At 52.8% G+C, this 14,845-nt stretch overlaps 1 protein-coding gene across 3 annotated transcripts; it reads left to right on the top strand.

Annotated features, from left to right (window-relative positions):
* The first annotated feature begins 1,472 nt into the window (after positions 1 to 1,472).
* On the top strand, positions 1,473 to 13,060 carry MIIP (migration and invasion inhibitory protein). Of its 3 annotated transcripts, none has more exons than XM_052653776.1 (10): positions 1,473 to 1,539; positions 3,313 to 3,496; positions 3,716 to 4,051; positions 4,490 to 4,571; positions 7,771 to 7,879; positions 7,967 to 8,019; positions 8,742 to 8,871; positions 9,021 to 9,117; positions 10,211 to 10,345; positions 10,628 to 12,288. In XM_052653776.1, the coding sequence occupies exons 2-10, from the start codon at positions 3,383 to 3,385 to the stop codon at positions 10,712 to 10,714; spliced, it is 1,143 nt and encodes a 380-aa protein (XP_052509736.1). In that variant the 5' UTR covers positions 1,473 to 1,539; positions 3,313 to 3,382; the 3' UTR covers positions 10,715 to 12,288. The 3 variants fall into 3 exon arrangements, with proteins under 3 accessions (XP_052509736.1, XP_052509737.1, XP_052509735.1); XM_052653777.1 differs by lacking the exons at positions 1,473 to 1,539; positions 10,628 to 12,288 and adding exons at positions 1,575 to 1,714; positions 12,597 to 13,060; XM_052653775.1 differs by lacking the exon at positions 1,473 to 1,539 and adding an exon at positions 1,575 to 1,714.
* Positions 13,061 to 14,845: the final 1,785 nt, after the last annotated feature.

The following is a 14,845-nucleotide window of genomic DNA, read 5'->3' as shown; positions in this document are numbered from 1 at the left end:
AAGCAACAGAATTCCAGAAGAACATCTACTTCTGCCTCATTGATTACTCTAATGCCTTTGACTGTGTGGATCACAACAAACTGTGGAAAATTCTTCAAGAGATGGGAATACCAGACCACATTACCTGCCTCCTGAGAAATCTGTAAGCAGGTCAAGAAGCAACAGTTAGAACTGGACATGGAACAACAGACTGGTCCCAAATTGGAAAGGAGTACGAAAAGGGTGTATATTGTCACTCTGTTTATTTAACTTATATGCAGAGTACATAAAGCAAAATGCTGAACTGAATGAAACACAAGCTGGAATCAAGGAAATATCAAAAACCTCAGATATGCAGATGATACCACCCTTATGGCAGAAAGCAAAGAGGAACTAAAGAGCCTCTTGATGAAAGTGAAAGAGGAGAGTGAAAAAGCTGGTTTAAAACTCAACATTCAGAAAGCTAAGACCATGGCATCCAGTCCCATCACTTCATGGCACATAGATGGGGAAACAATGGAAATAGTGAGAGACTTTATTTTCTTGGGCTCCAAAATCACTTCAGATGGTGACTGCAGCCATGAAATTAAAAGATGCTTGCTCTTTGGAAGAAAAGCTATGACCAACCTAGACAGCATATTAAAAAGCAGAGACATTACTATACCGACAAAGGTCCGTCTAGTCAAAGCTATGGTTTTTCCAGTAGTCACGTATGGATGTGAGAGTTGGACCATAAAGAAAGCTGAGCACTGAAGAATTAATGCTTTTAAACTGTAATGTTGCAGAAGGCTCTCGAGAGTCCGTTGCACTGCATGGAGATCAAACCAGTCAATCCTAAAGGAAAGCAACCCTGAAATTCATTGGAAGGACTGATGCTGAAGCTGAAACTCCAATACTTTGGCCACCTGATGCGAAGAACTGACTCACTGGAAAGACCCTGATGCTGGGAAAGATTGAAGGCAGGAGGAGAAGGGGATGACAGAGGATGAGGTGGCTGGATGGCATCACCAACTCGACGGACACGAGTTTGAGCAAGCTCCGGTAGCTGGTGATCGACAGGGAATCCTGGCGTGCTGCAGTCCATGGGGTCGCAAAGAGTCGGACACGACTGAGGGACTGAACTGAAGTGCTTATTAGCATAGTGCCTACTGGCACAAAACAGGCAAGATAAGTACATGAAAGTATGAAAGCATGAGTCGCTGGCCGCCGCTTACCCTCCCGGAAGCTAAAACTTCCGCAACCAAACAAGAAAGAGACTGAGGCCTTGCCCGGACTAATCGGAGCCCGTCTTCTGGGCTCCAGAAGACGCCCGCCGCATTCTGACGATCGAACCAGGTCTCGGAATTGACCAATCAGCGTTGAGCCCCGCCCCAATGTTGAGCCTGCTGCTTCTGATGCGAAGTAACGGCTCCCAGGAGCGTCTCGGCTCCGCCCCACGTCTGGCCAATCAGGGCGCCCGGCTCAGGCCCCGCCCTCAGTTGCTGACGCGTTAGGTGGGCCTGGCGGAACTCTCGGCAGCGCTGGCTGCGGCAGGCAGCTTGATTCCCCGACTTCCCGGCGGTGAGTGCGGAAGTGGCAGGCCCCGGGGTTGGAGAGGAGTGGTTGGACGGATTGTTCCACGTGCACTTCCACGGAGCGTCCTGGTCCGGTGATGGGAAAGAAGAGGGAGGCTGAGTCTCCCATTCCCGGGAGGGGACCTCCCGCCCTTGTGTTCCGCTGCACTGCCGCTGCCTCAGTGTGTGTCTCTTTTGAACGTTGCCTTCCCGTCGCCTTGGCGCAGCTATAGCTTTCCAGAGAGCCTCCAGAGCCGGAGGTTTTCTCTCTTTAACGCTGTGCGAAAATGGAGGCCAAAGTCGTTCAGTCAGATGAGGGCGGGGACCGGGATCAGGCTGTCTTCCCCACTTGTCTGCACCACCCACCACTGTACTCGCATCTCCACTGTTCTCCCTTCCCTGCGTGGGTGTATGTGGGGGGCGGGTCTCTCTGCTTTAGCCCTTGCAGCCGGGCCTTGAGGAGGGGGCCCCGATATGGGTGGTCCACAGGTGAGGAGTGTGGGTGGAAGGGCTGGGGTCAGGGCAGGGTTTCTGAGAGCAGGGTGTCTGACAGGACCCAGTGTTAGAAAGGGATCGTGTGTACTGGGGGAGGCTGAATTTCTAGTTGGAGGAATCTGGGCTTGGAGCTCAAGAGAGAAGATGAAGCCTCTTCACCTAATCGGCTGAAATCTCTTCCAGAGGCATCAGTGTGTCCTTGAGCCCAGATCCCTGGGAGGCCAAAGGCTGGAGAATGAGGTGGCTTCCTAGGCCCCCCTCCACACTGTTTGGGGAAAGGTTGTTATAACCGTGGACCCTGGAGCCAGATTTGGGTTCAAATCCTGGCTATGCCACTACAAGCAGTGTGACTTGGGGCTAGTATTTTAATTTCTCTGAACTTCTTCATTTGTTAAAAAAAAAAAAAGAAAAGAAGAAGGGAGGGCAGGAGAGAAGGACCAGTCCCTTCAGAAATCTGATTTGTGTTGAATTCGAAAGTTATAATGTTTTACATTTGTAGACTTGCCCTAATTGTCCACTATAAATTAAGGTGTTGTTGTTCAGTCGCTCATTCATGTCTGACTCTTTGTGACCCCATGGACTGCAGCACGCCAGGTTTTCCTGTCCTTTACCATCTCCCAGAGTTTGCTCAAACTCACGTCCATGGAGTCGGTAATGCCATCCAACCATCTCATCCTTCTCCTGCCTTCAGTCTTTCCAAGCATCAGGGTCTTTTCTAGTGAGTCGGCTCTTCGCATCAGGTGGCCAAAATATTGGAGCTTCAGCATCAGTCCTTCCAATGAATATTCAGGGTTGATTTCTACAAATTAAACTAGTCATAATTTCATAGTTAAGGTTGTTAAAGGGGAGAGATTAATCTCTTTTGACATGTCAGGAAACATGCTCTGGCTAGTTTAACAATAATAAGAATTTATTGAGCGCTCATTGTGTGTGCCAGGTATTGGACTAAGATTTTCTTTTAATTAAAAAATATTTTGGCGGGTCTGAGTGTGGCATCTTAGTTTCCTGAGCAGGGATCGAACCGGTCCATGCCCCTTGCATTGGGAGTGTGGAGTCTTTAACCACTGGACCGCCAATATAATATGCATTACCTCCTTTAGCCCTTACAACAGCCTTAGGAGGTTGATGGTATTATCGTCTGTTTGGCAGGTGAGGAAACTAAGGCATAGAGAGGTTAATTAACTTGCCCGAGGTTTCCCAGTTAGGGAGTATCAGAGTGGGGATTTGACTCTGGCTCTGAAGGGCAGCCTCCTCAGTGCTGTCATGCTCTCTGTCTTGGCTTCAGGTAGGAGAACTCAGCCCTGAGGGCAGTCTGTGGTCTGGGAGTCGGTGACCTCTGTCGTGGAAAGCCCAGGATGGTGGAGACCAGGGACTTAGTGCAGCTGCGGCAGCTCAACCTGGAGCTCCTGAGGCAACTGTGGGTCGGGCAGGATGCCGTGCGGCGGTCCGTGGCCAAGGCAGCTTCAGAGGTAAGCACCTTGGCCAAGTCCCAGGGGTGAGAGAGGGGCTGCCTAACCCTCAGGCCAGAATCCAGGCCTTCCAGGTCCTCCTACGCAGTGTGACCATTTTACTGATGATGAGAAAACTGAGTGAGTTCCAGCGTGGGAAGGTATGGCCTGGGAAACTGCAGAGGCTGAGCAAGGATGAGGAGCGGGTGGGTGGCTGGTGATCAAGCCTCTCTGTTCCAGTCGAGCCTGGACTCGAGCAGCAGCTACGACTCGGAGGTGCCATCGTCCCAAGAGATGTCCTCAGTTGCCTTGAGAGCCTCCTGCCTACAAGATGCCCACCCTGGTGACCCCTGTGATAGGTACTGGCCTGGCGAGGCCAGCTCTGGGATGAACTCTCTCCTACCTGCCAAATGCCTCCACCAGGAGACCCTGGGCCCACCGAGGCCCCACTCAGCTCCCTTACTGGCCGTCTCAGACTCAAATGACCCAGAGCTTTCAGCAGAGCTGGACAGTCCAGGGACCCAGGAGGCTCAGGCTCTGAGGTCCATCTTGGCTCGACAGGGCAAGTTGTCCAAGGTAATGTGGGAGAGTGGGGCAGCCATTGATGGGGCTTCCTTGAACCTCAGTTTCTCCTCTGACAGATGCACTCACAGGCAGCTTCCCTTCCAGGGTGAGAGACTCCTGGGAGGTGCTGTGAGTCGTGTCCTGCTCAGCCTGAGTGCTTGATAAGTTGTGGCCATTAGTTTTTCAGAGAGCACTTTGGGAAGAAGGTGACCAGCCCCATTGTGCAGATGGGAAGACCGAGGTTCAGAGGACAGACTTGTTCACAGTCACAGATGGTGGGGAGAGTGGGGGGTCAAACTCTTATCCTCCAGCCCCCAAGCCCTCAGCTGAACCCTGGGGCCTATGTCAGGGTGTAAGTTAAGACATAGCCCCTTTCCTCCCCTCAAGGTGGGGCCTCCTTTGGGCCGGGCCTGCTGGCACAACCTTGTCTCTCTTTGCCTCCCTCCTCAGCCAAGAGTGACCAAAAAGGAGTCTCCAGTGCCTGAGAAGAGCTGGCGCCTGAGACCCTACCTGGGCTATGACTGGATTGCAGGTGTGGCCCTCCCCAAGGCCTGGAGATTGGGGGTGGGGGCCCTAGCTTGCTTATGCACCTGCCTGAGCCCCCACCAGGTGGAAGCATCTTCAGTACCACGTCTCCTGCCTCGGCCCTTGGCACAGTGAAAAGCACAGAGATGGTGTTCGCCGAGTGTTTGTTGCATGAATGAGAGCTGCCTTATTTTTTTGGCATTTATTGTGTGCCAGGCCCTGGGAAACTGTATGTGTATCGTCTCTTTACGTTTCCCCCTCCCCCAGCAACCTCAGTTGCTTCCTGGCTGAATGCCCTCTGGCCTCTTTCCAACCCCATTATCATCCATTTTTGACTCAACAGCCAGAATGAATTTTGAAACCTGGGAATCAGATCATGTCATTCAGAATACCTAGCGCTTAGTCTGTGCGCTAAGTCACTGCATTTGTGCCTCACTCTTTGCGACCCCGTGTAGCCTGCCAGGCTCCTCTGTGCATGGGATTCGCCAGACAAGAATACTGGAATGGGTTGCCATGCCTTCCTCCAGGGGATCTTCCCAACCCAGTGATCAAATCCAGGTCTCTTACGTCTCCTGCATTGGGCAGGTGGATTCTTTACCACTAGCACCACCTAGGAAGCTAGCACTTAAAGTAAATCCAAAATCGTTATCTAGACTTCTGAGGTAAGATCTGGCCTCTGCTGGCCTGGTGACATAACCTCTAACCATCTATCTTCTGATTCTTTGCTCCAGCCTCGTTGGCCTCCTTGCTGGTCCTTGAACCAGCTGTGTGCTCATGGCCACCTGCCTTTGCACTTGCTGTTTGCTTTGCTTTGGCGGTGTTGTGCAGCATGTGGGATCTTAGTTCCCCGTCCAGGGATTGAACCCATGCCCCCTGCCTTGGAAGCATGGAGCCTTAACCACTGGACTGCTATGCAAGTCCCTCTTCCCTTTGCTTTGAATGCACTTCCCCAGATTCACACCTGCGGGTTCCTTTTCATCACCAAGCACCCAGCTCAAATATTAGGTGCCTTGCATGAGCACAAAGTCGGAGGAACACCGCCCCTGCATCCTTGCCTGTAAGCGTCAGCTACTTTTGTGTTCTTCGTTCATTCATTCTCAGAAATCATCTTGTTTGCTTGTTTCTTGTCTGGCTCATGAGCTCTGTTGGAGCAGGGGCCTGGCTGTCTTTTTGTTGCTGTGTTCCTTGAGCCTAGAACAGGGCCAGCACACCAACACTGGTTGAAGGAGTGAGTGGACAGCCTTCAGAGCTTGGGCTGTTGGATCATCATTTTCATGAAGGAGGAAACTGATGCTCGGAGAGGTTGAGTTCCTGCCACAAGGCGGGGGCTCTGTGAGGCTCCTGGGCCCCTGCGGAGGGGACATGGTCCCTGTCTGCCAGCTCACCGCCTTGCTTCCTGTCCCTGGGAAAGCGGAGGCGCCTGCCTCATTCCTGCCCTGTGTCCATGTGCACCTCTCTCCTCCTTTCTGAGCTGTCTCCAGCCTGTCTGTGCATTTGTGTGCTTGGCCCCATTCCTTCTTGATTCCCAAAGCTCTTGCTTCCTGTAATTCTCTCCTGTCCTCCCTCCACCATCATTCTGCTCCGTCAGCCTATGAACACTGGGAAGTATTAATGAGAACTGATTTCACGGAGCACTTGTCCTGTGCTGGGCCCTGTCCCAAGATTCCTACCATTAACTTCTTGACTCTTCACAATCATCTGATCAGGTGGATACTATTACTGTCCCCACTGACAGATGAGAAGGCTGAGGGCCAAGAGACTGAAAAGCTTAGCAAATCTCACATCCGGTTGGGGTAAAGCTGGGAGTATTAATGAGAACTGATTAAGTCTGTGACTTCCCCTCCTGTTTCTAGTTAATACCCATGTTCTCTGCTTTTCTTTATCATGAAACTCTAAAGGCCATCTTGATTCACCATCTCCAGTTTCTCTCCCTGACTTTTTCTTAAAATCGGGCTTTAGTCCCTGACACCACCCGAGGTTAGCTGTGACCACTGCATTACCAGCTCCCAGCTGAGTTCTCAGTCCACACACTTTTTGGGCCCTGAGTAGCATGGACACAGCGACCACTCCCTCTTCCCTCCCCAAAGCTCTTTCTTCCCTTGGCTTCCAAACCTGGGCATCCCCTGGCTGTTCCCCACTTCCCTGGTAGCTCCATCCGGTTTCCTCTGCCGGATCTGCTTCCTTGTTCCAACCTCCAAACTTCCTAGGCCCCGTCAGTGTTAAGACTCTCCTCGCCCTCTTCTCACCCAGTTAACCCATGCTGCTCCTCTGAATTCCAGACTTGTGTATCTGACTTTCTTCTCTGCCTGGCTCATTAGGTGTCCTAGACTAATCTCAGGTCCAAAATCAAGGTCCTGACTTCCACGGCTCTTGGTCCACCCTCCCATAGTCTTTCCTATCTCTTGGCGGCAGCTCTGGCCATAATCTGGAGATCAACCTTGATTTTTCCTCTCCTTTTCATACATACACCCTGGTAGCCCTGCCTTCAACATATTTCTAGAATTCACCGTCTTGTCTCCACCAGGATGCCTGCAGTAGTCCCCTAACTGGTATGCCTGCTTCTTCTCACCTTGCTGCAGCCAGAAGAGGAGTACTCTAAAAGCACATGGCTGATGTGATCATATCACTCCTTGTCCCCAAACCCATCAGTGGTTTCCCAGTCACATCTCAGCTCTCACCGCTCTGCGCATTTCACCTCCTGAGTGTGATTCCAGTGTACCAGCACACACCTGCCCCAGGGCCTTTGCATTTGCTCCTCTGTCTGCCTGGGATGTCCCTATGGCTCCCTCCCTCCCTCATCAGGTCTCCACTCAGGTGTCACGTCCTCAGGGAAGCTCCCTCTGGCCCCTCTGCCGGCCAAGCTCAGTTTCCTGACCCTCTTTCTCTCCTGCTTCCTGATAGGTGTCGCCTTTCCACTTGGTATCTCAGGTTTGTTTAGCGACTGGTTTGTGGCTGCATTAGAATGTAAGCCTCAAAAGGGTGGAGGCTTAGTCTGGTTGCTGTTCTTTCCCCAGCACCTGAAACACTGTCTGGTTTGTAGCTGGCGCTCTATAAATACTTTTTGCACAGACGATTGGGTATGCATGTGTCACGTGAGTTGAAGGACCCCTCCAGGTCTGTACGCGACTCAGTGGCCTGGATCGCCAGTGCTAAGCAACCCCTGCGTCTTGGCCACACAGCAGCTCCTTTGTGCATTGTCCCCCCAGGGTCCCTGGACAACACCTTTGCCGTCACCAGCAAGCCTGAGGCCTTCTTCTCGAAGCTGCAGAAGTTCCGGGAAGCCAACAAGGAGGAGTGTATTTGCAGTGGCCCTGGGTGAGCAGGGGCAGGCACAGGGTGGGCAGGGAGGCTCAGGCCTGCTCGCCTTCTTGCCCTGGCCTGCTCACCCTCTCACCCTCACAGACCCCACTTCCTAGGCCTGCAGGAGAGTGATGCCGTGGAGGAGGACCATGAATGTGAGTGTAAACACTTGGTTACCCCAGAGCCCAGCCAAGGCCTGGGGGCCTGGGGAAGCAGCTGAGTGTTGAGGACTCAGGGAGGGAGCCTGGTGTCCCAACAGGGCATGGTGAGCCCTGGGTAAGGGGTGGGGGTGAGCTGAGGCCTGGCCTCATGGGGAGTAGGGCCAGCCCTGTGCACTCACTGCCAGCTTCCCCAACCGCCTTGCTTCCCACATGCCCGCACCCCCTTCCTCTCCTCTCTGCATATGGGTCATGTGAGGTGGGGGGGGTTCTAGCTCAGTCACGTGAGCATCTGAGTCTATGTTGTGGGTTTGTACATGCAACGTATAGTGTTTGTATCCATGTATGTATATGCGTGTGTGAGGTGTGTTCACGTGGACATATATGTGTGTGCACTATGTGTGATTACAAGTATAAACACACCGTATATGTCCACAAATGTGACTATATGAAGCAGTGCTCTGAGTGTGCACAGATGACACTTGAATGTATGAAGATGCCAGCACGTGTGCACGCATGTGTCATGCTTGAGTAGAAAGCGGTGCTCAGTGTCGTTGTGTGTGAGCACGTGTATGTGTGCACACTCCGTGTACACGTGGGTGGGCCTGTGAATGTGGCCACTGGGGCTGTGCAGGGGCTGGTGGGCCTGTGTGGTTGGGGTCCAGGGGGTCTAGGTTCCCTGGCTGAGGAGGGACTTCTGCTCCTCTCTGGTCTCACAGGCGTGTACTGTTACCGTGTCAACCGGCGCCTGTTTCTGGTGCCTGCGGATCCTGGCACCCCTTGCCGCCTGTGCAGGAAGCCACGGGCCCAGCGGGGTGCGGGGACCCTGGCAGAGCCAGCGCAGGTCAGGTGAGTGGCCTGAGTGGGCAGGACACCCAGGGGAGTCGCAGGGGCGGTGGCAGAGGGGAGCAGAGCCTGGGGCCCATGGTCTTGGGGGCAGGTCGGGCATCGCAGCCTGGAGAGACCTGCAGGAGCGCCCCCACTGTCTCCACCCCCAGGGTGAGCATCCCACTGTCCGTCCTGGATCCCCCGCACCGGCACCGCATCCATCGGCGGAAGAGCTTCGATGCCTCCGACACACTGGCACTGCCCCGGGTGAGGATGGGGGTAGGGCTGCCCCCTGTCTGGCCCAGTCCTCGGTTGTGTCCTGAGGCCCAGAGAGGGCCAGGACTGTCCCAGAGCCACACAGTGACGCTGGGCTCAAGGACCCCAGTCTCTGGAATTCAGACTGGGCCACTCACGTCACCTGTGCTGTTCCTGTTCCCTGATGGAGGTCAGGCTCCCCACCCACCCCCCGTCTGCCCATGAGCTAGCATAATGCAGAAAGGTCTGATTTCTCATGCTTTTGTGTGCCGTGTGCACAGTCCTCAGGGGGTTTATCTTGTGGGGTCAAGCAACAGAGAGTGCAGTGGTGGTGGTTTAGTTGCTAAGTCGTGTCCGACACTTGCGACCCCATGGACTGTAGCCTGCCAGGCTCCTCTGTCCATGGGTTCTCCAGGCAAGAATACTGGAGTGGGTTGCCATTTCCTTCTCCAGAGAATAGAGGTCCTGCTGTTATTCCAATTTACAGACGAGGAGACTGAGGCAGAGGGGAGGTGCCTTTTCCATGGTCAGCCAGGTAGAACTTGGGGTCTTATACTTCCATGATGCCTCCCCCATAGAGCCACCCTTTGTGTCTTCTGGGTAGGACAGGGGTCAGTGGGGACCCCACTCACTCCCAGTTGAGGCCGAGGATGCTGGAGTGGAAGCAAGGAGAAGGAGTACTGAGGAAAGTCCATTTGCTCATCTGTAAAATGGGTCCAGTGTACTGTCCTCAGGCTTATGGGGTGAGCGGGGGGCAGGTCAGTGAGTCAGTACTTGTTAGGGGCCTGGAGCAGAGCCTGGCACACAGGATGTGCTCCATCAGCATCCACAGCCTTCCCTCCACCCATCTGTGGTTTGGGTCCGCAGGATTAGAAAAGGGAGGCCTGGGGGAACAGTGGTGGACACAGACCTCTGCCCTGGGGGAGCCTTAGTCATGGGAGACACTGATTATTTGCGGGGGGTCCCTCCCCCCTCATGGGAGACACAGCCCTGTCCTAGAGGAGGCTGCCAGTCCGGAAGGAGAGGTGCAGCCCCTCCCTGGGCTTGCCTGGTCAGTGGGGAGCCCCGCCCCCAGCCAGGCGCCTTAATCCCTTGCTCTCCACAGCACTGCCTGCTGGGCTGGGACATTATCCCTCCGAAGTCTGAGAAGAGCTCAGCTCCCAAGACCCTGGACCTCTGGTCCAGTGTCTCCTCTGAGGCCCACCATCAGAAGCTGTCAGCCACCGGCTCTCCTCACCTGGTACGTCCAGGGTGCCCTGGGAGGGGCAGACACCTTGGAGCAGCCTGGGGACTGCAGAGTCTCTGGGGGAGGGGCGCAGAACCTGGAAGCCTCTCTCTGTGGGCTCCCATATCCCTGGCCCTGACCCCCAGCACCTCTCCAGTCTCCACTGCTCCCCACTGGCTACCCCACCATGCCCTGGAAGCTGACCCCAAGTCTGAGATCCAGAAGGGGATGAGGCTGCATATGGGGGGAACCCATCCCAAAGAGGCCCCCTCTGAGACCTTTCTCTTCATTCCCTAGGCTGTGCCAATACAGGTCCCACCCCCGACCCCAATCTGGTCAGAACCCTCCATGTCCCGGCCCCGCTCCCCCCAGCCGAAGCCCTGAGGACTGGCCACTTGGAAGTGAACAGTGCTCCTGCCGTCGTTTCAGCTTCACCCCTCTGGCAGGGGTGCCCACGAGAGGGGAGCCTTGCCCAGTCTTGGCTGGAGGTGGACTCAGGCCCCACCTTCCTTCCTAGGCTGGGCCAGTGGGTGGGCCCCGGCCTGTCTCCTTCCTGGGGACACAGAAGGGGACCCTGGGGTTGGGGTGAGGGGATTCTGTGACACATTTGTAAGTAAAGCTCAGTGCTCCCTGCAGCCCCAGATTCCCACATGTGCCGGGTCTGTCCTGCTGATGCCCTTAGAATCTCAGAGGTGCCCTGGCCTCAGCCTGGCCCTCCTCATCTGGGGAAGGACGCCTCTGACAGCGTGTGCCGGGTGGAGTGGATCCAGCACTGAGTGTGGCACTTTTGGGGGTGAGGGTCCCCAAAGCAGGCTGGGGTCAAGGTCAGCATCAAAAGGTCCCCTCAGCAAGGGGCTTGGGGTCTCAGGCCAGCCCCTGTAGATGAGGCTGAAGCTGTGACAGTGGGGAGTGAATCGGCCCCTCCTTCTTGACCCCTGACACCGGGGTCCAGTGATAAAGGAATGCTCTTAAAGTTCCTGGGCCCCGTGGCTCCTTAATTTCCATCTCAAGCCCAACCCTAGAAACCATGGATGATTCAGAGCCCCAGCAGGGACACCTGGGGAAATAAAAGGCCAGGAAGGTTCAAGTCAGAGGCAAGTGCTCACCTCTGCCCTCCTGAATTAGTAAGCAGCACCTGTCTTTCCCCCTATATGTTGAATAATACGAACTTTCTAATTTGTAGGATAAAAATGGAATGGCTGGGGAACCTAAGCCCAGGGAAGGCATGTGCTTTTTCTGAGATTTCTAGCTTAGAGGGGTGGAACTAGGGCTGTGGTCTGTGGCTCCCACCTGGAGCTTGTGAAGCTGAGAAAACCTTTCCCACCAGTCACAGCACATGTATTAGGATAAGCGAGGCTGTGCTGCAGCAACAAATTAACTCCCAGATTACGGTGGTCTGACATAAAGACCTATTTCTTGCTGACTTGCTCACACTACCTGTTCGTCATGGTTCACAGTGGGGCCTCTATTTTGACATTGTTTTTCGGGGACCCAAACCAATGGTGGCTCCACCAGTGGCTTCAGCCCAGAAATGACACAGGTCACTTGTGCTTGTGGTACATTGGACAGAACTAATTCACGTGGAGTTGGGACACGAAGGGGCGCATGGTATACTGGGTGAGTGTTACTGCCCTCCATGTCATGACTTCACCAGCTCTTTCCCTGAAAGATGGACACACAGACTTCCCAGGCCATTGGCAACAATGACAGGCAATACAAACTCTCACCTGAGTCTTCCCTCACTCCGTCTGGAGTTCCAACCTCCAATGCTTCCATAGACAGGCAGGTAAAGTGACTGGGAGTGGTGGGCACAGGGCTACCTGGCCAGCACATATCCTTTCCAGAGACTCTCAAGTCCAAATGTCTTTGTGATCATGCATATGTGTCTGTGGGCACTTTGAGCAGTGGGTCATGGCTTGTCACTTGATTCTAGTACCTGAAGAAATAAAGTCTCTTCCACACTTAATTTTTTTAATTAATTTTTTTAAAATTTATTTTCAGTTGTATAAAACGTAACATAAGTCGCTTCAGTTGTGTCTGACTTTGTGACCCCACGGACTGTAGCCCGGCAGGCTCCTCTGTCCGTGGGATTCTCCAAGCAAGAATACTGGAGTGGGTTGCCATGCCCTCCTCCAGGGGATCTTCCCGACCTGGGGGTCAACCCACATCTCTTACGTCTCTTGCTTTGGCAGACAGATTTTTTACTACTAGTGCCTGGGAAGCCCCTCTGGTGGTCTAGTGGATAAGAATCTGCCTGCCAATACAGGGGTCATCGTTCGATCCTGCTCCTGGAAGATTCCACGTCCCTTGGAGCAAGTAAATCCATGCACCACAACTACTGAGCCTGTAGTCTAGAGCCTGGGAGCTGCAACGACTGAAGCTGCCGCAGCATGGAGCCCATGCCCTGCCACAGGAGAAGCCACTGCAAGGAGGAGCCTGAGCACCACAGCAGAGTAGCCCCCGCTTGCCACATCTAGGGAAAGCCTGCTGCAGCAACAAGTCTACTGCAGCCAAAAACACAAAGACACAAGTTTACCACTTCTATATTTGCAATTGAGTGGCCCTCAAGTCCACTGATACTTGTTGCAACTTTCACCACCAACCATCCCCAGAATTTTCTTCTTCTTAAGAAACTGCAAAGGGAAAGTAAAAGTGTTAGTCGCTCCGTTGTGTCTGACTCCTTGCGACCCCATGGACTGTAGCCTGCCAGGCTCCTCTATACATGGAATTCTCCAGGCAAGAATACTGGAGTGGGGTGCCCTTCCCTTCTCCAGGGGATTTTCCTGACCCAGGGATCGAACCCAGGTCTCCTGCACTGCAGGCAGATTCTCTACCATCTGAGCAGAGCTCCAATTAAACACTCATTCTCCATCCCCACCTCTCAGCTTCTGGCAACCATCATTCTTTTGCATCTCTATGAATTTGACTAGGTTACCTCATCCGAGTGGAATCATGCAGTATTTGTCTTTTTGTCCCTTTTTCAGCTCCTTTCATTTAGCATAATGTCCTGGAGGTTTATGTTGTAAAGTGTCAGAATTTCCTGCCTTTTTTAAGACTGCAAAGTATTTTGTTATATGGATGGACCACATCTTGTTTATCCATCCATCTGCTGATGTACCTTTGAGTCACTTCCACCTTTTGTTATTGTATATAATGCTGTTGTGAACATGAGTGTACAAATGTCTCTTTGAATCCCTACTTTCAATTCTTTAGGGTGTAAGCCTAGAAGAGGAATTGCTGGATCGTAGGGTCATTCTGTGTTTGCTCTTTTGAGGACCTGTGATACTGTTTTCAGAGGAGCCGCTACACCATTTTCCATTCCCACTGGCAGTGCATAAGGGTTCCAATATCTCCACATCCTCACTAACAGTTATTTTCTGCCCTTTTTTTTTTTTTTTAAATAACAGCCATCCCAATGGGTGTGACGTATCTTGTTTATTGTAGTTTTGATTGTGTTTCCCTGATGATGGTTAGTGATGATGGGCTTAGAGGCCATTTGTCTATCTTATTTGGAGGAATGTCTATTCAAGTCCTTTGCCCAGTTTTGAGTTGGGTTTTTGTTGTTGTTGTTGTTCTTGTTTTCCCACATGTGATTTTAATTCAAGAAAGCCTGTGGGACTTCCATGGTGGTGGAGAATCTGCTTTGGTCAGGGAACTAAGATTCCACATGCCAAGGGCTAACCAAGCCTGACAGCTGCAACTACTGAGCCCGAAGGGTGCAGTGAAAAGATTCTGCAGGATGCAATAAAGATCCTGTGTGCCACAACTAAGACCCAACGCAGCCAAATAAATAAGCAAATCATAATTTTAAAAAAATTAAGCACAAGCTTGGACATTATGCCACCTTGAAACCCAGAATTAGACATTAGAGTGAGGCAAGTAAGGTACTCATCTGGTGCAAAAGTTAAGAAATACAGTAATCAAATCATTTAAAAAGAATAGAGAGCCTGTGGGAGTCAGCGCCTGCGGGAGTCAGCGGTTTTGTTAGAAATTCTTTGGCCGGAGGCAGAAGAGAATCTGGAAACATTCTGTCAAACAAAATGACAACAGAGACAGCTGAGCTCACCTTCTAAGTTTAGCCAACCCAGAAGAGCAACAGCTTGAATGAGATAGAAATATTTCTCTCCCATATAAGTCCAGGCTGCAGTGCTAGGCCATTAAGTCATGAGGGCCAGTGGTTTCTCTGGAAGGACCGTTCCTTTGAACATTTAGAAGGTTTCTGGCTTCTGTCTTGCCCACGCAGCCACTCCAGATCCACTCTGAATGAGCAGGCTGGGGAACAGGCTTTTTCAAACCCGAGTGACCTCAAGGATGAAGATCACAGGGAGAGAGGCCCTACACAGAGGATCACGTCTCCAGCTCTGCCTCACTCACCTGCACCCCACCACGGTTACCTGCCCTCCCACGAACAGGCAAGCCATTCCTGATTCTTCCAGGCTGTCCCTCCCTCCCTAGGGGGTGTCCAGATCTCTTCTTGTCCCCCTTCCTCTACCCCTTCCAGGTGTGCATCTCAGC

This window comes from Budorcas taxicolor, chromosome 16 (assembly GCF_023091745.1).
Source record: "Budorcas taxicolor isolate Tak-1 chromosome 16, Takin1.1, whole genome shotgun sequence".
Classification (NCBI taxonomy): Eukaryota; Metazoa; Chordata; class Mammalia; order Artiodactyla; family Bovidae; genus Budorcas; species Budorcas taxicolor.
This window is presented reverse-complemented; position numbering and strand designations above follow the sequence as displayed.

Excerpts from the sequence above, each read along its gene's own strand:
- MIIP (XM_052653776.1), top strand. The coding sequence starts at position 3,383 with ATGGTGGAGACCAGGGACTTAGTGCAGCTGCGGCAGCTCAACCTGGAG. Across the intron at positions 3,497-3,715 it reads TGGCCAAGGCAGCTTCAGAG|TCGAGCCTGGACTCGAGCAG; the intron begins GTAAGCACCTTG and ends TCTCTGTTCCAG. Across the intron at positions 10,346-10,627 it reads CCACCGGCTCTCCTCACCTG|GCTGTGCCAATACAGGTCCC; the intron begins GTACGTCCAGGG and ends TTCATTCCCTAG.